The sequence below is a fragment of the Molossus molossus genome, unplaced genomic scaffold, assembly GCF_014108415.1.
Source record: "Molossus molossus isolate mMolMol1 unplaced genomic scaffold, mMolMol1.p scaffold_m16_p_10, whole genome shotgun sequence".
Lineage (NCBI taxonomy): Eukaryota > Metazoa > Chordata > Mammalia > Chiroptera > Molossidae > Molossus > Molossus molossus.
The window spans coordinates 92,089,732-92,113,029 of record NW_023425345.1 but is presented as its reverse complement, the minus strand read 5'-3'; the positions used below and the strand labels follow the sequence as shown (position 1 = coordinate 92,113,029).

Below are 23,298 nucleotides of genomic sequence, written 5' to 3'. Positions count from 1 at the left end.
TGGGGTGCAGGTGGGGGCGGGGGAGGTGTGCTCCGTTGCTCTGCAAGCCTTCCTCCCGGACAGCGGGAGGCCTGGAAGACCGGGGCTTACGGGGGCTGTGCTGGGAGAGCACGTGTGGACACCCATGTCTGCTTCTTGCCCCTTGCTTACCCTCTAGGCGTCGCTGTCTTGGAGACTGGGCCTGATCTTGGCACCACTGCCTTGGCCTTTGAAGCCCAGGGACAGACCCAGTTTCTCCCTGCCCCCAGAGCCGTGTCACCCAGGGTCCCACAGATGTCTGGGTCAGAGGGAGCCCCTGGCAGGGCAGACGCCCAAACAGATGGGTGGTGCTTCGCAAAGCCAACCTCTGCTCCCCACCCCCATCCCGCCCCCCGGGGTCAGAGGACACCAGGCCCTTTGTGCAGCCCTCTGGGGACCAGCACTGCTGGAAACTGGACATTTCCCCTGCCCAGGGCCCTCGCCCACTGAAGGGTGGCAAGGGGCTGTCCGCAAAGTCTCGGATGGGATCTCCCTCATCACAGACTCATTCCCATGGACCTTCCAGAGTTTTAGACTATCAGAGGTATTGCAGTGGGCTCTACTCTCATAGATGGGGTGCTCTGAATTGGGGAAGGGGTTACCACATGCTCAGCGTCCCTGCAGAGTTCACTGGAGAGAAGTGGACTTGAAGAGTTTTAGTAGCCTCCAAGCTTTGCAGCTCGCCACACAACATCGCTCACGACGGGCCGTGTTGCGATACTCTCCCGGACCCAGCTTGGATAGAAGACAGCCTGAGTCTGCAGTCATCAAAATGTAACTGGGCTTTAGATATGCAAATGCTTTATGTAATGGTTATTTGGAGGAAAACTCAGTTCAGAAATGTGGGTGTGATCTATCACCTCTGCAAGCTGGTGATAGTGGGGCTGTGAAGCGAAGTTGTGAAGAAATGGGAGGTTTTGAGAGAAAGTGTGGGGTCAAATGACCGAGGTATCATGCAGTTTGGCTTTAAATTATACACAAACTCAACAATGTGGGCCAAATTATGCTGTGGCTGCCAGCCAAGGCAGTAGAGGCTCTGGCTGGATTACTAAAAGTATAGAGCTCAGAGTGTAGGAGGGGAGAATGGTATCTGTATATGTTGTGCTGGTCCCTCCATAGCTGGACTCTGACTTTCAGTTTGGGACAGTGATGAGCAGTGGATGACTCAGAGGAGGTGGACCACCTCCAAGTCCCTTAACTGCCAGGAGAAGACGTGGGCAGGAGGGGTGGATACCAGCCTTCTGACATTTAAAGGCCTGTCACTCCTGTTCTGGGTGGGCTTCTTGGATAAAACTAGGACTGAGGCATATTAGCCGCAGGAGAGCAGATTCTTGAGTTAAAAAGAGAGAATTCTTGACCGATCACAGCTGTGCGTAAATGGCGTGGGGCGGTGACACCAGGACCCCGCGGGTGCTCCAGGAGCGCTCAGCTCACGCAGCAGAGACCGCTCACTGAGTGGCCACCTCCCCTCTGAGCTCTGATCCTGCTGGGCGACTTGGGCAAAGACATCTTTGTGGCTCTGTCCTGTCCTTTTGCTCCATGAAGAATTAGAAGCGCGGTCCGCCCCCGCCCCTTCACGGCTGTGACGATTAATGGGCTGCCCGGCCCCTTGGAGGCAACAGGCAGCTGAGATAGGAGCCGCAGCCCCACTCCTGGCGCTGACGTGTGCTCCCTTCTCCCAGTGATGCAGCTCTTGGCAGGCGGGCTTCTCCCGGCCAGGCAGGGTCATTACTAGCCACATGTCGGCTGTGAAATTAAAGTCACTTTGGTTTTCTTTTTTATTTCCCACATCCACTAATTTATTAAATGCCATTAAACATTGTGCTTGGCTCTGGCTCATATGGAGCGCTGGGGAGCACTGAGACCTGGTGTTCGGAAAGCTCCTGCGGAGGAGGGAGTGGTGAGGCTGGAGGGAGCGGGGCTCTGGTTCACACAGAGCGCTGGGGAGCACTGAGACCCGGTGTTCGGAACACTCCTGCGGAGGAGGGAGGGGTGAGGCTGGAAGGAGCGGGGCTCTGGCTCATATGGAGCGCTGGGGAGCACTGAGACCTGGTGTTCGGAAAGCTCCTGCGGAGGAGGGAGTGGTGAGGCTGGAGGGAGGGGGCTCTGGCTCACACAGAGCGCTGGGGAGCACTGAGACCCCGTGTTCGGACAGCTCCTGCGGAGGAGGGAGTGGTGAGGCTGGAGGGAGGGGGCTGTGGCTCACACAGAGCGCTGGGGAGCACTGAGACCCCGTGTTCGGAACGCTCCTGCGGAGGAGGGAGGGGTGAGGCTGGAGGGAGCGGGGCTGGGTCGGCCTCTGCAGAGACGCAGAGGCAGCAGGGGGAGAGTAGCCAGAGGGCGTGATGGGCTCCAGGGGCTGGGCAAGCGGAGCGGGGGCTCATAGGCAAGTGAAGGGCCAGGGGGGAATTGGGAGTAGCTTGGGGCGCTGGGGCTCTAGAAGTAGCGAAGAGGAGGAATATGGGGGGCTTCTTTTTCAGGTGGGTTCGGGTGTCTGGGTCTAGTTCTGTCCCCAGGCTATGTCCCGCTCAGACCCTCCGCACCCCTCCCATCCATCCATCCATCCATCCATCCATCCATCCATCCATCCATCCATCCAAGTTCTGTAGCATGTTCTGGGTCTGACGGTGGAAGAGGCCCTGGACGTGCTGGTGTCCTAATGAGGGTGAGCATCCGTCCACACAGAAGGCTGGGCCCTGACGTTCTGGGTGTCAGGAGGGCCCCCTGGGGAGGGCCACGAGGAGTGGCTGCCCCTGAGCTCTAAGCAGTGTGTAAGTGGGGACAGAAGCTCAGGAGGGGCCTGGTTTGAGGGGATGCTGGGCCTCACCCTCAGGGAAGTGGGATGCCTGCATGAAAAATACACACGGCCACGTGTGATCTGTTATGTTAAACGACAGATCAATGTGCTGCGAACTGAAGATGAGGGAAAGCGCCATGGGGGATGTGGCTGGTTCCAACAGGCTTAGTAAACGAGGCGAGTCTGCAGGGCCTGCTCACTGCGTGGCCATGGCCCCGGGCCTCAGCTGGCTCTCTGGGTATCCCGTGGACGGACCCAGGGTGATGGGAAGGTCCTGAGACAGCCTCTGAGGCCAGACCGGAGCGTCCTGGGGGAGAGACACCCAAAGGCATGGCCAGGGCTGAGGCGCTGTTCCTGCTCTGGGTACTTAGCAAGGACAAAGCACTCAATCCCTGCCGTCCCAGAGCTCACGGCCAAGGGCAAATGCAAGGGTGGGAACTCATTTTCTCAAATTTTGACATGGATTATTTTGGAGCCCTGAATTGAAAGTATTTAGAAATGTCCTTGGTTGTTGGGGAGAAGGGACAAGGGGCAGTGGGGAGGGCCACCCCCACGGAAGGCTGTGGCAGTTACGCGGGGACATGAGGAGTGGCTGTCCTGAGCTCTAAGCAGTGTGTAAGGAGGGACAGAAGCTCAGGAGGGAGCTTGGTTTGAAGGGGAATCATGGGCTTCACCCCCAGAGAAATGGGATGTCTGGGTGTCAGGGTGGTCCCCGGACCAGCTCCTGCTTGGAGAGGGGTGCTGACCAGGCCCGGCTGGTGACCTTGGGTCAGTGGGTGCTGGTGTGAGCTGGATCCCCACCCTGAGTCACCCTGCCTCGCCCCAGTCTCTTCCTGCCTTGGGCTGACTATAGCTCGGTCATCTCAGCTGAGACAAACCTCTGGTTTTGGAAGGGAATTTTCCCGAATGCCAGCTGCTAAGCTCTCTGGCACTGACCCTGGGCTGTTCCATGGCAGACCTTGCCTCCTTCCTGTGCTTGGCACCCTCTGCACGAGGCAGCTCCCCTCCCTGCTCCTCCCCCTCCCGTTCCTGCCTCACCATCTCCCTGAGCCTTTGGATGTTGGCTTCCTGTCGTCTTGCCCTCCTGCCCAGCAAATGTTTCTACTGTCAACTCCTCCTCCTGCCCATGGCCCCACACCAGACGTTGGCCTCTTGCTCCTGCCCTGGCCCTTGCCAGCTCCCTGGCTGGAGTCTTCCCAGAATTTTCCTCCTCTCATGTTGTGTCCACCCTTTTAGCGCCAGGACGCTGCCCTGCCCTTGGAGGGGACACACCAGGTTCTTCCTGTGATGGTGTCTTCTCAGGGAGTTGAGAGGCGGAGGGTGGACACCTGGCATGGGAGGGGCTAGGGCAGAGTTTCTCCTTTACTGACATGTGAGGCTGGATAGTTCTTTATTGGGGGGCAGTCCTATGCGATGTTGGATGTTTAGCAGCACCCCTGACCTCTGCTCACTAGGATGCTAGTCTTCTTCCCACGTTGGGTCAACAGAAATGTTATAGACAGTGGCAGATGTCCCAGGAAGCAAAACTGCTGGTTGAGAACCGCTGAGATAGGAGACTAGGCACCACGTCCCAGTCTGGGCTAGACCTGCGCTGGAAGGGCCCTGAGAGGCTCTGCATCCACATCCCACATTTTAAAGGAAATCGGGTCACAGAGAGCTAAAGAATCTTAAGGTCATATAGGGGAATTTAATTTATTTCAAATTATAAGAGAAAATTTATTTACAAAGTTTCCCAGGTAGTGGAAGTGAGCCATCTGGGCTGCATGGACCCAGGGAAAAAGTTACAGCGGTAAAAGAAGGTCCCTTGGAGCTTAGGACAGGGAGAGGCAAAGGTAACATTCCTGGGGGAGCAGAGGGGGACGGAAGCAGTGCAGGAGTGTCCCCCAGGACAGTGTCATGAAAGAAGCATTTCAGGAAAAGGATTCAGGCAGTTCCATGTGGGTGGGGCTGAAACACAGTGGCCAGCTGCAGGGAGGGGAATATGGGGGATCTGGGCACGAGAGGGGCTGAGGTGGGGTCGTGGCACTGGTCACCTGTCGGCTGGGCTCAGCATGCACTCAGTGCCCAGGGGTGGCAGTGTGGAAGGGGCTCTGCACCAACGCCAGGAAGCCAGGTTGGGGCCCGTCCTGGCAGCGTGCCCCCTCCGTGCCCTGATGTTTGTCTTCTCCCTGCCTGGACAAAGGTCCATCGCAGCAGACCCCCGAGGAGGCAGGGAGAGTGACGGGGGTCTCATTCACTCAGCAGGCTCCTGTGCGATGCTGTCCCCCACCCCGGACTTCAGTGCAGGCTGCTGGTGGGGGTGCCCCACCTGTAGGCAGCAGATATCACCTGGGGTCTAGCCTGGGGTATGGTGGGGCCTCGGACAGGCAGTGAGGAGGGAAGCAGATGGGGGGCCGGACCCCAGCTCCCTTCTCTCAGAGTGGTGGAGGGCGGCTGCTGGTGGGTCTTCGGGAGATTTACAGACCAAATCAAAGAACATTCAGGGTGAAGTCAGAGAAGCAGTTCTGAGAAATGACTGGCTCCTGGGCACTTCTCAGTTGTTGAGCTTTTCCTGGATGTAGCGTCTTTGAACTCACATCAGTTCCCCCAGGACGGGAATAGAGGAGGGGGCCACAGAGGGGACCCCACCAGGCCCACTGCCAATGAGAACTGGCTTCTGGGGAAAGCTGTCCTCTCCTGGGAGGGTCCTGGAGGCCCTGGTGTCCCCAGCTGCAGGGTGGTAAGGCATGCTGCAGGTCCGGAGGCCCGGGTCAGCTCTCTGTAGTGGGCTCCTCTTCCCGCAGCGAGGGACCCGGCAGCCACACGCTTCCTCTCGCTCATTGCAGGGTCTGGCCTTTAGTCATGGATCTTCCACATGAAGATCACGCATTTTCATGGTATGATTAGTGAAAGAAACGCTGAGAGGGCAGCATGACCAGACTGAAGCGTCGGTGACAGCTGGATGAGTTTCAGGCTTCACTGCAAACCTGGGCTTCTGACCCGGCCTGGAGCGCCACCTAGTGGTTGCAGGGCTGATTCCCCTGGCAAAGCTTAGCGATGTCCGTTGGGTGGATAGATGCTCTGGGCTGCTGAAGGGTATAGGGCGTGCAGGACCCCTCTCCTCAGTGTGGGGGACCCAGACAGCTGCTCCACTTTCTTCACTCCCATCCCCCTATGCTCCTTGAACATACATGGGAATTCCCCAACTTCTTTGCCATGCCCAGGTGCCCCTCCTTTGTTTCCTCATTATCAAAATCCTACTCATTCTTTAAAGCCCAGCAAGCCCTGTCGATACTGTCTTCCAAACGTATCTCAGATCGGGCTGTTTCTGACCAGCCCTGTGACCACCGGTGCAGATCACCAGTAGCTTGCTCGTAAGGAGCCTCCGATTGCTGTCCCGGCTCCCCCCGGCCTCCGACATCTGTCCTCCCAACCGCAGCCAGAGCCATCGATCGAAAACATCAGTCATGTCAGTCCCAGCTCCCGAGGCTTCCCAGCCCACTGAGAAGGGCACCCAGTTTCTCTCCTGATGCCTGCAAGGTCCTGTCTCTGTCCCTGTCACTCCGCCCCCTGGTCCCCGTCCACTTGTCACCCCCTTCACTCTTTGTAGCCACACGGGCTCCTTGCTGCTCTGTGGCTGCCCAGGCCCGTTCCCCATCAGGGCTTTCGCACTGCTGGTCCCCCTATGAGAACACTCTCCCCCAGATATTTGTGGGGCTCACTTCCCCTCCTTATCTGGGTCCCTCCACAAATACCACCTTTCCGGGAGGCTTTCCCTGGCCGCTGTGTCCCCAGTTACTTTCTAACCCTTGCCCATCCTTAGTTCTCTTCACAGCACACCAGCACCCGCGTTCCTGGGGTGTTTGCTTGTGCAGCATCTGGTCCTGTCAGAGCCCCTCCTCCCGAGGGCCAGGCCTTCACAGGCGCCATTGACTGTCCCCTTGCACCCGAAGGGGACCTGGCGCCTGTGAAGTAGGGGCTCAGTGTGGGTTGCGGAATGCCTGAGTCTTCTCTGAGCTCGGTTCCTGGGGTCACAGCACAGCCTCCGGCCCCTGGCCTGCGCTTGCCGCCACTTCCCATGCTCACTTCCACATGACCCCGCTCAGCAGCCCGGGAGGTGGGTGCTGCTATTCCCAACCAAGACCAGCTGGAGCCGGGGTCGGGCCTCTTGTGGCCTCCCCAGCCCTTGTGTGGAAGGTTCCTGCCCTCTCCCCGCCCCCCGCCCTTGAGGGACTGTCTCCACCTACTGGCATCTAGGCGGGACAGTGACGGCCTCCTCTGAAGCCCTGTGGCATTTACTTGGAACCAGCACATACTCCAGGGGCAGGTGCTGCTTTTCCTTGTTCCCATCCAGCCCGAGTGGAGGCCCAGGGAGGCAGGTCTCAAGCGGTTGTACTTTCTGGCGCAGGACGCCGCGTGCTGTAGGTACTCAATAAATATCGGCTGACTGATTGATTGGCTTCTCGGACTCAGCAAGCTTCCCCTGAGCTGCAGGAGGGACGGGGCTGTCAGCTATAGCGAGCATAAAATAAGGCAGACATGGAGATTTGCAGCCAGTGAAACCCAAGCTTCCCCAGGCGAAGCCTATGGCGGCGGCCCCAGGGGTGCTGTTGAAGAGTCGGTTTTCGGGCGTCGCGCTGGTTGCCGGCTCACCAGACGGAGGGCAAAGACGGTGATGGGCGGCTATGCCCTGCACACGGGCCAGCCCCTTGTCAGCCTCTCGACCGGCCCAGCGAGCCCTTCTCTTGTTCTGTGGGAAGTTTGTTCTTGAGAGCAGTGGGCGGATGGCCCTTCTGGTCAGGGCAACAAGTCACAGTCACTGAAGGTCTGGCTCTGGGAGACTGGCCTCCGGGATCCTCCTGCTGGCCCCAGATGCAAGTCCTGTTGCTCTCCCTGGCAGCCAGGACCCCTTGCCCGGCCTGCCCGGAGCGCGGGGGCCCACCCCGCCCGCGGAGTGACTGCACCCTCGTGCGCGTCAGGGACCTGCGGTCTTTGTCATGTGCCTGTGCCTGCCTCTCGTTTACCCTGATCCTCACAGTGACCCAAGAGGCCGGCGAGGCCAGTGTAACCCATTTGCCGGAGGGGGAGAGTGAGACACGGAGAGGCTGAGGGACGTGTCTGGGTCACAGCCGACATGTTTGAGGCTGTGACCCTGTGCGGCCAGCAGCCCAGCTCTCCCCGTTCTGTGTCTGAGTTGGGTGGGGACATGGAGCCTCTCGAGTCCCGGAGAGCGTGCGTCTAACAGCTGTCCTTTCTCTCCAGCTCTGTGGCTGCGGGCTGCTTGGAGTGGGCATTTGGCTCTCCGTGTCCCAAGGCAACTTTGCCACCTTCTCCCCCAGCTTCCCTTCGCTGTCTGCAGCCAACCTGGTCATCGCCATAGGCACCATTGTCATGGTGACGGGCTTCCTGGGCTGCCTGGGGGCCATCAAGGAAAACAAGTGCCTCCTCCTCAGTGTAAGTTGGACCCCGCACCCCCAGCTCCCTGTACTCTGGTCACCCTGCATTTGGGCCACGGCGACAAGCAAGGCCTGGAAACATCAGATAACTGAGCCCAGGGAAATAGCTTCCAGAATGCTCTTTGCCCACCCACATCCCTCCCTCTTTTTCATCATTGGCATCCCTGCCCTAGCTGCCCCTCACTCCTGTCCCTCACTCCTTGATTGGCGTGTGCTTAACGTCCCTCCCCTGTGGCCCAGGTTCCCTCCAGAGCAGGCAGCCTCTCCCAGGGGAAGCCCTGGTGCCTGTGCCCCGCCCGCCGCATGCCCACGCCTGTCCCTTCTCTTCCAGTTTTTCATCGTGCTGCTGATCATCCTCCTCGCAGAGCTGATCCTACTCATCCTCTTCTTCGTCTACATGGACAAGGTGAGCCTCCAGGAGGGAGGGGCTGGGCTTGGGTCGGCCGGCTGCTGATGAGACACGCCGATGGGGGTGCCCGTGAGGAAGGGGAATGGAACGGGGAACGGGGCCGAGCCCGGAGGAGAGGTTTGGGTGGGCAGCGTGGGGAAGGGTTGTTTGAGATGTTTCATCACCTCGTGTAGTCCTAGGAATTTGAGTCCTCTGCATGGTCTAGGGACGCAATGGACTGCCCTTGCGCAGTGAGCTCCCCACCACTGGGAGCATTCAAACGTGTGTGTTGACCACTTGGAGAAGGGCTAAGACCTCACTACGTGGTTGGGCTGGGTGGTTGGAGGACTTCCGTCGGAAACGTGGGAACTTGGCAGTGACACCGTGAGCAGGGCTAAAGTGAGGGGCAGCTGCGCTTTCCTTTCCAGACTCAGGGCAGAGGGACTGCACCCGGGGTTCCGGAGGATGGCGGAGTGCCCCCCGGTAATTTGGAGAGCTTGTTGGTGCTCCTCAGAGTAGCCAAGCACCTCGTCTCCCGGGGCTCAGCAGGCGCCTTTGGTGCACTGGGCCCAGGGACGAGGTCGCGCTCTGTTCCTGGGGTTCTTGAAGTGCTTCCCAGGCCACACTGAAAGGTAGTTGTTATCAGAATTGGAAACAAGAATTCTTCTGCATTATGAAAGCGAAGAAGTAACAGTATTAGGAGACGTCCTGTGCCAGCCCTGCCTGTGGCTCTTCACAAGAACGGTCTTCAGTGCTCACCACAACCCGGAGTGCCTGACCTGCCGCTCGCTGGTCCCCAGGGCGTCTTTTGGCAGGAGCCGCCTGGGAGGACATGTGGGCGGGTGGCAGAGTGGCCTGCGTGTGGCTGGCTCTGCCTCTGAGCGTTACCGCTGAGGCCCAAAGGGTCCCACTGTCCTGGGAGTCAGTGGGAACGTGAACCCGCCCTGCCCAGCACCCCACCTCCAGGACCCTCCTCCAGTCTGGAAGAGAGGTGGCCAGCGGGTCTAGTTGACCTGGGCCGGTTGCATGCTGGTCCCAGCTGTCCTGTCTGCCCCAACGTGTGCAGGTGAACGAGAACGCCAAGAAGGACCTGAAGGAAGGCCTGCTGCTGTACAACACGGAGAACAACGTGGGCCTCAAGAATGCCTGGAACATCATCCAGGCCGAGGTGAGGGGCGGGCGGCCCTGCCGACCACGGGGCACGCAGGGGCCGGCGGTCTGGTCGGACACCACGTAGGGGGATGCAGCTGGAGAGGGACGAGGAGGCGAGCGAAGGAGGCGGGCAGGACCTGGACGTAGGAGTGGACAGGCCTGAGGGAGCCGAGCGGCTAAGGGAGCACAGGGACCTGGGAAGGATGGAGGATCAAGAAGGACAGACCGTCCGAGTCCTTGCCTGGAGCTTTGGAACGAGGGCCAGAATTTATTTTAGCATCAGATATGCCTCCTTGGTCATGGCTCAGGCAAGGAGGCTCTGATGCTAAGAGGAAACAAGTCAGCGCAGCCCGTGGTAAGCGCTAGGGAGGGGAGGCAGCCGGCCTGGGACATCAAGCACAGAGACGGGGTGCTGGGGGGAGCGGAGGGCTGAGCGCTTCTGCCCTGTGCCTAGTGCCCACCCCGAGGGCAGGCCGCACCCGGCTCCCGCCCCAGCCTCCAGGAGGGAGCTATCCCTTCCTTCCCAGTGGGCCCGGCTGAGGCCAAAGGAAAGGCCAGGATGAAGGCCTGTGTGTCCTCCGCTGAACTGACCAGGGTGGCAGCTCTGGGGGGCAGGGCTGGCCTGGTCAGGGGGGGCCCAGAGGAGGGTGGCAGGCTGAGGTGTGTCTGACCCTGTGCATCCGCCCACAGATGCGCTGCTGTGGCGTCACGGACTACACAGACTGGTACCCGGTGCTGGGCGAGAACACGGTCCCCGACCGCTGCTGCATGGAGAACTCCCAGGGCTGCGGGCGCAACAGCACCACCCCGCTGTGGAGAACAGTGAGGGCCGAGGCCACCCTGGGTCCTCGACCCAGCCTGTGTGGTGGCCAGAGGGCCCTTACAGGGGAGGGGGGCCTGGGGCACCAAGGAACCGGGTTAACGTGGAGTGAGGGTGGGGCACAGAGGATTGAAGCCAAAAGGCAGGTAGAAAACGGGGGCCTGGACCCACAGTTGGAGTGTCACGGGTTGGGGTCTGTGGCCATGCAGTGGGGCCTTATAGGTGGAACTGCGGGAGGGCAGGGCCTGCTCAAGGCAAGAGGGCCAGGCCGAGGTCAGGGAGGGACAGAGGAAGGAGCAAGGAGGGCTGACGGAGAAGGTAGGGGGCTGGGCCGGAGGGTGCTCTCCGCATGCTGGGCCCTAACCTGGTGCCTGCTCCGCTCCCAGGGCTGCTATGAGAAGGTGAAGATGTGGTTCGATGACAACAAGCACGTGCTGGGCACAGTGGGGATGTGCCTCCTCATCATGCAGGTAAGGGCCGCCTGGGCCCCACGCCACGGGCCCTGCTCCCCCAGGCCCCTCCGAGCCTGGGCCTGACCCCACGGGCACTGCTCCCCCAGGCCCCTCCGAGCCTGGGCCCCACGCCACGGGCCCTGCTCCCCCAGCTCCCTCCGAGCCTGGGCCTGACGCTGGCACTGTGTGCGGCTGCGCGTGGGTTTGCTGGGGAACACACTGTCCCCACCCCCCAGGGATGTTTACCTTTGACTGAACTGAATGAAACCCGAGTCCTCAGAAATGACTGTGAGCATGGGCTTGGACCAGACTCCACAGGTGTCCTCACCTCACCATCTGTTAGATGTACGTGACCTGGGCACGTGGACTAGCCTCTGTGCCTTAATTTCTACATCAGTGTGATAGGCATGATCATCGTGCCACTTCTGCACAGGAAGTGAGTTGGCTGCGCCTAGCCTAGGGCATAGAGCAGGACCGGCACGTGGGGCGTGCTCAGCAAACGGCCGCTGTGTTAGCAAGGCCAGCGTAGGTGATGGAGAGGGAAGGGGAGGGCATCCCTGCCTCTCATCTGAAGATGAGGCCGACACAGCTGGCTGGGAACAGGGACCCCCGCCTTCCTGGGGACAAGCATTTGCCCAGCCCCCTCCTGTGCCCACCACGTGTGGCTCCTGTCCCTGGTAAATGGGAGTCCTCGCGCCTGGTTCCTCTGGGAGTCCTTGAACTCGGCTGGTCGGTCCGTGGGAAGGTGGCCGGCATCCTCCACGGAGTTATCTTTCTTACCCTAAACTCCTGGGCCTGGGGCTGATTGTGTCTGCTTCATCTAAGCGCCTGCAAGCCCAGCAGATGAGCCTGCTGCCATGGTCCCAAAGCTGCGATGTGGGATGCGCTCCCAGGAGCAGCATTCTGTGCCGAGGATGGGGCTCGTCTCGGGCTGCCTGTGGTCAGGCCTGGGCCTGGACCAGACCCTGGGAGCTGGGCTCCCCAGCCATGGCCTCCTCCACTTATGCCTGAGCCTGGAGTGTGAGAGCCATGAGGGGCACGGTGTCCCCAGCACCTGCATTAGGGCCTATGCCCGCTGACTTTCTGTGGGCTCCCTCCGGCCTCCTGCCCCGCCCCGGGTCACCACCCCCTTCCAGGAGTTGAGGAAACAACAGACCAGTATGGATGCCCTCCTGAGCATCATGATGCTTCTGTGGCAGCATCACCTCCTGTATTCCAGACCCAAACACAGGACAGCACAGGTTTCCACATCCCTTTCCCCTCCCAACATTCTCGATGGCAACCTGCAGGGTCAGGCCTCTGTGCCCCCTGAACTAGGGAGGCAGCCACGCTGAGGATGGGTTCAGTGACATTCTGCACAGCGCTGAGGGGCTGAGCCCCTGCACCACTGCCCTCACTCCACCAGCGTGTCAAGCACACAGGTGTGTGCCTTTGCTGCAGGTGGCCCGTGTGGGAACCCTGCCCTGGGGCCTTTGTCTAAGGCCCGTTCCCATGTCTTTCAGATTCTGGGCATGGCCTTCTCCATGACCCTCTTCCAGCACATCCACCGGACTGGTAAAAAGTACGACGCCTGAGCGGCCAGCGGGAGCCCCAGCCCCCACGCGGACACAGGCCAGGGAAGGAGATTCAAGTTTGTGTTGCCTGCCCGCACTCCAGACTGCTGACCCGCCCCCTCCCCCAGCTGCCCTCCCACACACCCCGCCTCAGCCTTCTTGGGGTGGAGGGCCAGGGAGGAGGAGGCATAGACCTTGGGGTGCTGGGGGTGCTGGATTCCTGCATCTGTGTATATGCCAAAGAAGACAGGGTGGGCCAGGGGACATGCTCCAGGAGGCCCCAGCACTGACGCGTGTCCCCCCGCCCTTCCTCACACTGACATGCGGGGTGGGGTGCAGCGGAGTGCTCCCTCCTGGCAGAGAGACTGCCCAGCAGACCACCCCACGTGAGAGCGGGAGGGGCCGCCTCCAGCCACGGACCCAGGGAGCATCTTGCCCAGGCTTTTTATACCTTACAGTGTAACTTTTTTATTTTATTTTACTCTGATCACGATTATTCAGGAATATTATCTCAGATAAGTTTAGGGTTAGCTTTCTGATTTATAACTTTTTACTGTGTTGATTTCTGTAAAGGTTTGATTTTCTTTCTGAGGGTGGGAGACGGGTGGGAAAGAGGACGTCCATCTGGTTTCAATCAGGACAAACCACTGCAGCACTCAGGCTCTGGCTTGGGAGGTGCCCACCTGCTTCAGACGCCTGAGAGGCTGGCGCTGCACTCTCGGTCCCGGTCCCGGTCCGGTCCCGGTCACCGTCTCAGCACAAGAGCCTGGAAGAGGGGGCGGAGCCAGGAGCATGGAGGAGTGTCCTGCATGGGAGCCTGGAAGAGGGGGCGGAGCCAGGAACGTGAAGGCGTGTCCTGCACGGGAGCCTGGAAGAGGGGGCGGAGCCAGGAGCATGGAGGAGTGTCCTGCACAGGAGCTTGGAAGAGGGGGCGGAGCAAGGAGCGTGAAGGCGTGTCCTGCACAGGAGCCTGGAAGAGGGGGCGGAGCCAGGAGCGTGAAGGCGTGTCCTGCACGGGAGCCTGGAAGAGGGGGCGGAGCCAGCATGGAGGAGTGTCCTGCACAGGAGCCTGGAAGAGGGGGCGGAGCCAGGAGCGTGAAGGCGTGTCCTGCACGGGAGCCTGGAAGAGGGGGCGGAGCCAGGAGCGTGGAGGACCGTCCTGCACCGGAGCAACGTGGGTGCTGGTGCCAGAGGCCAGAGCAGGGACCCTGGGGGCTGGCGAAGGGCTTTGCCGGGAATGTGGCTGCAGCGTCTGGGTCCTTCCACTGTGCTGAGGAGCAGGTGTCCTCCCTTCCCCTCCTCCTTCCTCCTGCCCTCTGCTGGCCCTGGAGGCTCCCCCGCCCCACCTGCGGGCCTTCCAGCCACAGGCTCTGCCAGCCCCAGTGATTTCACAGACATTCCTGCTAGAAACTCGGACACATACCTCGTTCGTGCTGCTCACTTTCTCACGTTGCTTCTGGAAGGGGAAGCAGTTCTAAGGTTTCGCTGCTCAGACTGGCAGAGGACCCCGGACAGTCGGGAGGGCAGGTGGAAATGTGCCCACGATCATTCCAGCCCGATTCCGTGGGCTGCTGAGTCCCTGCTGGGAGGAAGGGCGAGACGTCCATCCAGGTCCCAGGACCCTCATCGCTTTCCTGCGGTTCATTGTTGGTGGGGTGACTGGCTGTCAGGTCCTCAGTGACCCCAGGGGAAAGGACAGAAAACCGAGAGAGGTCAGACTGGATCCTGTTAAGTGGCCCCAGGACGCAAGCAACCAGGTCAGGGCCTGTGAGAAGCGCAGCCCCACCAGCACTGCTGGTCTGAGGAGCACTTTGCAGTTCAAGCAGCAAGTCAAGACTCCATGGGGTGGAGCTGGGTAGAACCCTGTGCGCTTCCCCGGTGGGGCCTGGGAGGCTGCCTTTTCCTGAACCACTTGGCTCCATGCCTAGTTCTCCCACCAGGCCCACCTCTGTGCAGCCTACACTTGTCTGTTCCCAGAGCTGAGACACCACCACCCCCCAGCAGCCCCTCCCCCAACCTAAGTGCAGTGCCGTCAGGACCAGGAGTACAGAACTTCGGATGAGCTCAGGATTCAGGTTTTAGGAGGATGGGAGTAGAGGAGAGTAGTCTAGGTGAGTTGGCCCCCAGACAGGAGTACTGGTGCAGATGGGAGAGCCCGGACGGTGGGGCCTGGGTGGGGATGGGCAAGCACACATTAGAGCAAAACTGGGTCCTCTGGCCTCTCTTGGTGAGGAGCTTCAGCCGCCTGGGGAACCCTACTCTGCAGGGCTCAGCAGAGCCACCACGCCCTTGTGGAGACACAGCAAACAGCACCAGGTCACACAGTGAACCTGGTGCATACTGAGTTTATGCTGGGGGTGGGGGTGTGGGGTTGTTTATGCCTATCAATGCAATTTTTAATTTTGTTAAAATCAACAGCGAAAGCCTAGCACCTTGGGGGTGTAGCCTCTCTGGCAAGCTTATGTTTCTGGAGCTTCAGGGGCATCCTCTGGCCCTGGAGCCCTTGCCAAGATGCCCTTCCTCCTGTGAGCCCCCCATCCACCTGTCCGCAGGGCCTTGTCCCGGGTCCCACACTCCCCTCGTGCCTCACCCTGTCCTTGCTGGTTCCGTCATTCGGCCGAGTCCACACTGGGTGGGAGGCCACATGCCCTGGCCCGGGGTGCTCTTCCAAGTCCCGTGTCTGCCCACTGCACAGAGCACCTCACTCGTGGCTTCCCGAGGGTCCTGCCGTGGTATCGGGGATGCCCGCCATGGCCAACTGTGCAGCCATCTCTCGGGAGGTGAGTGAGCAGGGCTGAGACTGCTCCGGAGGGGCTGCCGCGGCGAGGGCACAGGGCTCCCTCTGGAAAGGCTGCTGAGCCCGCCCAGCGCTCCTGCAGATGTGCTGCTTGGAACTAGGTGGCCGTCCCTCCTTGTTTCAGTGGCCCAAGAACAGTCAGATGGATGGAAATGACTGTCCCCGGCTCTCGGGACCCCTGCCCACCCGCTGGTGGAGGTGCTAACTAGCAGGGACCTGGCATAGGACAGGCACTGGGGCCAACTGTGGGGTCCGCTCCTGGTCCTTGGGCCTTTCAGAGTCTGGCCTCCTGTTCCCGTTCTCCCGTTTCCCTCCTCTCCCTGCAGTGAAGCAATATCCAGGGTGGGGCCTGGCCTTCCTGCCTGACCAGGACTCGGAGGTCGAGGCCAAGGCCCTGGGCCCGGCCCACGCCCTGCCCAGCCCCAGGGCAGCAGGGGTACAGCCTGTTGGTTTCAAATGCACTTTTCTGCTTGCGATGCCGTATCTGCGTTTCCTTCATCCTGGCCCTGGCTTTATTGAGCACCATGTTTTTAGCATGTTTTTAAATAAAAACTGAACGTGTCAAAAGCGCAATCCAGCTGTCTCTGTGGTGTGTTCAGTCCTCCATGACGGCAGGTCGTGGTTGGTGGGAGACCAGAGGGCATCCAGCACCAGCCCTCTCTGTCCTAGACGCACCCTGCAGCTGGGACCCCTTCTCTCCTTCCGGGGCCCAGGTCACAGCTGTGCTGGGCTTGGGGCACCCCTCTGGGGGTGCCTGAGGAAGCCCTACACCTCCTTTGCCTGGTGGCCTGAAGCAGATTTGGTTGGGGCCAGTCCCAGTGGCCCGAGCCCTTTGCACAGGAGGCTGACTCCACCTGAGCATCTGTCCCGTCCGGACCACCAGCCCTGTGGGCCCGACCCATATGTGCTGGGAGGGGGCAGCAGCTAGTCACTCATGGCTTCCTGAGGGGCAGGGACTGTCCCCAGTCCCTCTGACGATCCTAGGGTGCTTCTGAGCCGTGTCTCTTCCAGGGGTGGGGGACCCTGCGATGGGACAGTGTCCAGGCTGTGCTGCTGGGGGCTTTGAGTCGGCCTCTGTGGGCACAGAAACACCGAGCCAGCATACAATGGGCAGCGGGGAAGGAGGGAGGCATTGGACCTGTGAGCCCACTGACTGCCACCTCACCCCCGGCTTCCTTGGCTGCCGTAGTCACAGTGACAAGTTCAGAGGTCATCCTGCCCTGGGCCATTGCTGTGACTGCCCTGGGCCATCGCTGTGACTGCCCTGGGCTGGGGGCCAGGTGGGTAGGGAAACGTGCATGGGTGCACTGGGTGGGGGCGGCATCCCAGCACAGGCTCGGCTCGGCTCCCTCCCACCTCAAGGGAGAGGCCAGGCTGGCGTGGGACTTCCCAGAGCATCCACCTCTGGGGCCCCATCCTGCAGCTGTGCCCCAAAGCCTGCAGGGACTTGCTGAGGACTGAGGAGCCGGGGGTGGCCCTCTGTCAGGGGTGTGGCTGGAATGGGGTCCCAAGGAGATGTACCAGAGGGGAACCTGCGGCCATGGGTCAGGAGTTGGTCCTGGCTAAGGGATGAGTGACCCTCCGGCATCCTCAGAACCAGCCAGGTCATAGGAATGTGGGTGGGCGCCACTTCCTCTGCCCGTTCTTGATTTCCTGCCCCTCAGCCTGTGAACACACCCACTGGGATGCCCCCGGGTCCCTGTGCTGTCTGCTGGGGGACAGGGAAGTCCGCTGGCTCCCAGGGCACGGCACTGGGCTCCGGGCAGGTGAGCTAAGCCGTGACAGGCAGGCCGCCCTGGCAGGACAGGAGATGTCCATGGGCTGACAGGGCTGGGCATCCCCCCCCCCCGCGCACACACCCCCCCCCCCAGACCTCTAATGACTGAGCGAGGGCCCACCGGGGCGGGTTCTGGGCTCTTTAGTCCATGGGATGGGGTGGGTGAGATGACCCTGGGGACCTCCCTTGCTGCCCCATTCCTGTGTGAGGTGGTGGGACAGCGCCCCCCGCCGGCGCCAATGAAGGGCACGTGAGAAAGGACAGTTTGTGAGCTGCGGCCGAAGCAGCTCGGTGTGCGGGTGAGAACGGCCTCAGAACTGCCCACCTGGACTCAGAGGCCAGAGGCCGGTCACAGTGACTTCTTGGAGGCTGACTTGTGGCAGCAGCTGGAGCACAGTGGTGAACCACCCAGACCGACCCTGTGCTCACAGACGCCCCCGAGAGTAGGTGGGATCCGCCCTCCCTGCTGCGCTGTTGGCGACATTCACCATATACACCCCGTGGGAGGCGCCCGACCCCAGCTCAGCGCTGTCATGTGCGCTGAGAGCTGGAGGGGCGTTAAGGGCCAGGAGCAGAGGGAGGGGTCCTGTCCGGGTCCTGGGGCTCCAGCACCAGGTGAGGGGTGTCCGGTCAAAGAGTTGGAGCTTAAAGCTGAGAGCGACGGGAGCCGCTGAGGCCTGACGCCCAGGTGACAGGCTCAGGTGGGCCCTGGGACCACCGCTGGGACCCGGCGTTCGAGGCAGGAGCCGGCAGGGCCAGCGTAGCGCGGGGCACCTCCTTGTGCGTGTTGCAGCTGCGGCCTGCGCAGGCTGTCCCGCGCCACCGTGCCGGGTCTGGGTGGGCAGAGCTGGGGTGGGGTGGGGCCTGCGTAAATTCCCCCTCTGCAGCTGTGCCGCCTGAGCCTTGTAGTCGCTGAATTTGCCTTGGTTTCATCATCTGCAAAAGGAGAAGAATACCCATTCGACAGAGTTGCTGTGAAGGTCAAATAAAAACATGGATGTAAAGACATCCAGCCTGCTCCTGGCCAAGGTAGGTGCTTGGCAAGAGAGTGGTCAAACCTGGGTCCCTGGGGTCCCCCAGGAAGAACACCCCTGGGGCAAAGCTGGGTTCCGGGATGGGGGGGGCTGTGGGGGGAGACGCGCGGAGGCGGAGGCCCCTCCCGTCTCAGTCTGCTCTGGGCGGCTGGGGCAGCGGTCAGTAATTCAAAGGAGCGAGAGGACGTCAGATTAAATGGATGTCAATCGGGGCGCAAAATTATCGGCATTGCAATGGTCCCTTCTTAAAGCATTCAGTAAAGATTGGGAAGCTATCGACTCAGACATCTCGTTTGCTGAGTTTAATGACAGCCTGAGATGGACCACTGTGCCTCCCGCAGCCCGCAGGGAGGGCAGATCTGTCCGCAGCATGGAGCCGGCCTCTGGCTGCCGGACGCCCCCTCCTGGGCCTCCCGCTGCCGGACGTCCCCTCCTGAGCCTCCCGCTGCCCGACGCCCCCTCCTGGGCCTCCCGCTGCCGGACGGCCCCTCCTGGACCTCCCGCTGCCGGACGCCCCCTCCTGGGCCTGGAGGCGGCCGCAGAGGGTCCTGGGCACTCGGGGCCCTGCCCAGCCTCCCTTGGAGTCCACAGACTCAGAGAACAGGGGCTGGAACAGGCCGCGTGTGGTGTGGGGGGGCTCAGTGTGGTGCCCAGAGGTCTTTCTTCCGGCGTCCACGGCAGGGCCGACCGTCAGCTGGGCAAGGCGAGCTCCAGTTCTGCCATTTAATGGCCCCAGGAAGCTCCTTGCCCTTGTCTCCCTCGCCTGTCCGAACCCTCCCACCAACCCCTGCAGACTCAGTCCATTTTAGTGCATTTCTTTCTGCCGAGGACCCAGCTCTCGAGAGGCCTCAGCCTTCTCATTTGACTGGTTGGCAACTCAGGGAGAGCGTGTGGAATTTTTTTTTATTTTTTTATCCTCACCGAGGATATTTTTCCATTTTTTGTACAGATAGAGTGGGAGGGAGAGAGAGGAAGGGAGAGAGAGAGAGAAACATCGATGTGAAAGAGACACATCGAGTGGCTGCCACCCGCACGACCAACCAGGGCCGGGGACAAACTGCAATCGAGGTACATGCCCTTAGCGGGAACCGAACCCGGGTCTCTCCGGACCGCAGGCCGACGCTCTAACCGCTGAGCCAAACTGTCCAGGGCGAGCGTGTTGAATTTGATTTCTGGTTCCCAACTGGGGTTCCCTAAACTCGTTAGGGATCCGCGAGCCACCGACAGAACTGTCCCGGCCTCAACAAGGAGTGGCTGGGCTACTGGGGGCGTCAACCCCCTTGGCTCCGCTGCCTGGCTCTGTCCTCAGAGCAGGGACATGGTTTGCACCTGTCTGATGGCGAGGGCCCGCTTCAAGCTTTATTCACTGCCCTCTTCACCCCCGGCCGAGCCCAAGGACCCCCGCCCCCCGCAAGGCCCTGTCCCTCCTGCGCAGTCGCTGCCGGACAGGGTCTCAGCAGTGACGGAAGCAGGAGGAGGGAAGTAGATCTCATGGATTTGTTTCCCAGAGGAGAGAAAGTGAATTGCTTTTCCACGACATGAGAAACTGTTATTTCATGACCTTGGTTTTGGACCCCCGCGTCTCCCCACACCCACAGGCAGCCTCTCGGCTCTCAGCTGGGGCAGGAAGGAGGAGCCAGGGTCCCCCGGCTGGGAGCAGCCCACCCTGCCCACAGAGGCTCCTGTCCCTCCAGGAAGCAGGCAGCTGGCCGGCCAGTGGCAGCCGTCCAGGGCCACAGCCTCAGCAAAGCTTCCTCTGCCCCCTCCCAGCCGGGGCCTGGTGGACGCGCGGGCACCCTCCAGGGCTGTGCGTGGCAGGAGGGCCTGGGGCACTCCGCCCTCTGCAGGCACACTGCGCGCTTGTGCGTGCGCACACCCACACTCAGCGATGCTGGAGGGGAGCAGACAGCCGGGTCCTGTGAGGTGGATGGCCGTGGGTCCCCCAGACGGGTCCACTCCCTGGCCTGATAGCAAAGCCCTCAGGGGCTGCCCCTGTGACTGCTCAGGGGGTGATCTTGACCAAAGAGGCTGGGAGACACAGGGAGACGGGCCCCACCTGGAGGGATCTCTCTGCTCACAGGGCAGTCAGCAGGCACGAGGCTCCCAGCCCGCCTCCTGCGCCTCCGTGGTGGGACCCCGGGTACCCTCCAGGCTCCCTCACTTACTCCACCCCACCTCAAGCAAGTTTCCTGGATAGAACAGTGAATGAAACAGAATGAGAGTTTTGTGTCATAAAAGACAAAGTATTTACTTTCTTCTTCTTCTTTTTTTTGTTACTACTCACCCAAGGATATTTTTTATTGATTTTCAGACAGTGGAAGGGAGGGGGAGAGAGAGAGAGAAAGAGAGAGAGACGTCGACCGGTTGCCTTCTGCCGGACCCTGACCAGGGACGGGGATTGAATCTGCAACCCAGGCCTGAGCCCTTGACTTTGGAATCAAACCTGCCCTCACCACGGAGCCAAAACAGCCAGGGCCATTTGCTTTCTTTTTTGTTTTTTAATTCTTTTATTTCCTCACCTGAGGATATTTTTCTACTTATTATCAGATAGAGTGGGAGGGAGGGAGAGAGACTGAGAGAATCATCGATGTGACAGAGCCACATCGACGGGTTGCCTCCCTCACAACTCGACCAGGGCCGGGGATGAACCACAACCAAGGTACGTGCCCTTGGCCGGAATCGAACACGCAACTCATTTGTCTGCGGGCCGACGCTCTAGCCACGGAGCCAAACCGGCCAGGGCCCATTTGCTTTCTTTTAGCTCCTAACTGGGCAACCTGGTGCGCTCAGCTCCTCTGAATCATAAGATTGAAGACTTTCTGCATCGGGATGAAAATGCCCCACTCTGGTTTGCGGATGAGGACACCTGACTGGTCCCGCTGCGGAGACACTAGCATCCTGGGTGAGATGGTCTGAGGACCATGGGCAGTAGAAGGTGTGTCTCAGCTGGAAAGGCTCGCTGGAAGCCTGGTGGCCAGCCAGAGGGCCCTTGCTCCTGCCCTCTCCTCTCACCCGGCACCGGCTGCTGCCAGCCCCGGGGATGCCGCAGCGGATGGGCGGACGCAGACACTGGGCGCTGGCTGGCGTCGTGGTGAGTGGTGTGGGAGGGCCGCTGGGCAAAGCAGGTGCCTCAACAGGAACACAGCTCCACACGCTGGTGTGAGGCTGGCCCTCGCTGGCCCCGGGAGCTAGTGACACTCGTGGGAAGGTGAGGTCAATGCAAACTGTAAACCTGGGAGCTGACAGGACCCTCCCCCTGTGGTCGAGGGGCCCCTGTCAGCACCCCCACGACTGGTATCAGGCCAGCATGTCGGGTGGGACCTACAGGTCTGATGACCTGACAGCCGGGGCTTTCCCCACAGAGGAACAGCGACAGCAGGCAGTCTAGGTACATCTCCTTTATTGTCACGCCCCCGAGGCCAGCTGAGGCGGGGCGAGTTTACAACTAGAGCAGTTCCCCTGTGACAGGCGCAGGCACCTTCGTGTCTCCAGAATGTGGTGACAGCCCACACCCAGGGCAGCCGGGTCACGAGCCCATCCGGCCTCAGCACCGCTGGGCTGCCAGGAGGGGCCCGTGGCACTTGCCCTGGGTGGGTGTGGTGCCCAAGCAGGACGGAAGAAGGCACACGGGAGGGAGGTTGCGGGCTGGGCACAGGGTGGGCATTGTGCTGAAAGAGAAGATGGGGGCACATGGGCCTGGACGGTAAACCCGTTCCCTTCAGGGAGGAGGACCGGGCAGAGATGGGGCGGTGCTGTGAGAAGGCACAGCAGGGAGGTGCTGCCCCGCTGTTGCACCGGGTCCTCCCGCCCTCTCACAGAGCGGGGCCGGCTCAGCAGCCCCAGGTGTGTTTGAACCCTGGGGACTGTGACGTGCCACGGGAGGTGGCAAAGTGTCCTCCCTGGTGGTGTGGTCTAGAGCACGGTTCTCCGAATGTGGTTCCAGGGCCTGCAGCACCGAGGTCGCCTGGGGCTGGAGACTCAAACCTCAGCCCCACCCCTCCGACTGGTCGCTGGCGGGCAGGGGGGACAGCACTGTGCGCAAAAGCCCCCCAGGCAGCCCTCATGCAAGCTCCAGTTTGGGAACCGCTGGCATCCTTGGCGGGTATGAGCGCCACCCAGCGGGGACACAAATGCAGGGGTTTTCCTCAGCCAGTCACACCACTGCCCCTTCTCCATTTCGGTCCCAGGCCCAGAGTGGCCAGTAAGTAGAGAATGTTTTCAAGCAACAGTAGGCTGGGTGGTGGTGAAAGTAACTAACTCATGTCCTCGACCTCAAAACCCTGAAGCTGGACCTGGAGTAGCAGATTCCAAAACCAAAAGTGGCTGTAGAACATGAGGGTCCTGGGGGCACACCACCCCGCATGTCACCCTCACCCCTCCTCAGTGCCAGGCTCATGGCCGTTCTCTGGGTGGCGAGATCCCAGGCCCAGACAGCTCACACGGAGCGAACCCGGAGCCCAGCATCGGCAGCAGGGGTGGGGAGGCACCTCCTCCCTGCCCTGGGCTCTGAGGGGGAGACTGCATGGGGCTGGAGAGGCGTTTCCTGCTGCCCTGCAAGCTCTGCACGGCCCCGATGACGGTCTGCACACGGGCATGAGACTGCACATCCCGCCTGAGGGGCCTTCGCCCGCCCCTTGGTGTCAGCGCTGCGCCGGAGGTGATAGGCCAGGTGCCCCATGAGCCCCGGCCCGGCTCCTTCCCGCTGCCTGAGCCGCTTCTCCAGCCGGGAGCCACACTCCCCTCTGACCAGAGATGCGCGGGCTCTACTGGGGCCGGTGGACGGTCCCCCAGCCTGGGACGGGGTGAGGCTCCGCTACCCCACAGCTCCCCTGAATACCAGCCTGCAGCTTATCACAGAGGGAGAACCGAGGGACGCTGGGGAGAGGGGCGGGTCACCAGACACCGTGCTGACTGGCCCTGTCTCTCAGCTTCTCTGCCCTCAGTTCCCCTCTTACAGCGGGGGACACACCCCTCTCCTGCGGCCCCGTGGGCGATGTATTCACAGGACTCACACTCTAAGCACACAGCAGGCTGTCAGTAAACTCAAGGCCCTGGACTCCACCCCATGGTGTGGT

General features: G+C 61.1%; 1 protein-coding gene across 3 annotated transcripts in view; it reads left to right on the top strand.

Annotated features, from left to right (window-relative positions):
* TSPAN9 (tetraspanin 9) overlaps positions 1-13,227 on the top strand; it is a 194,041-nt gene extending 180,814 nt beyond the window's left edge. For 2 of the 3 annotated variants that reach the window (XM_036251963.1, XM_036251962.1), the window contains 6 exons: positions 8,057-8,248; positions 8,582-8,656; positions 9,705-9,806; positions 10,481-10,612; positions 10,997-11,080; positions 12,565-13,223. In XM_036251963.1, the coding sequence (XP_036107856.1) occupies positions 8,057-8,248; positions 8,582-8,656; positions 9,705-9,806; positions 10,481-10,612; positions 10,997-11,080; positions 12,565-12,636 (657 nt within the window). In that variant the 3' untranslated portion in view covers positions 12,637-13,223. Of the gene's footprint in view, positions 1-8,056; positions 8,249-8,581; positions 8,657-9,704; positions 9,807-10,480; positions 10,613-10,996; positions 11,081-12,564 lie in introns of all 3 variants that reach the window. The other variant, XM_036251961.1, reaches the window with a different exon arrangement.
* The last annotated feature ends 10,071 nt before the right edge of the window (positions 13,228-23,298 follow it).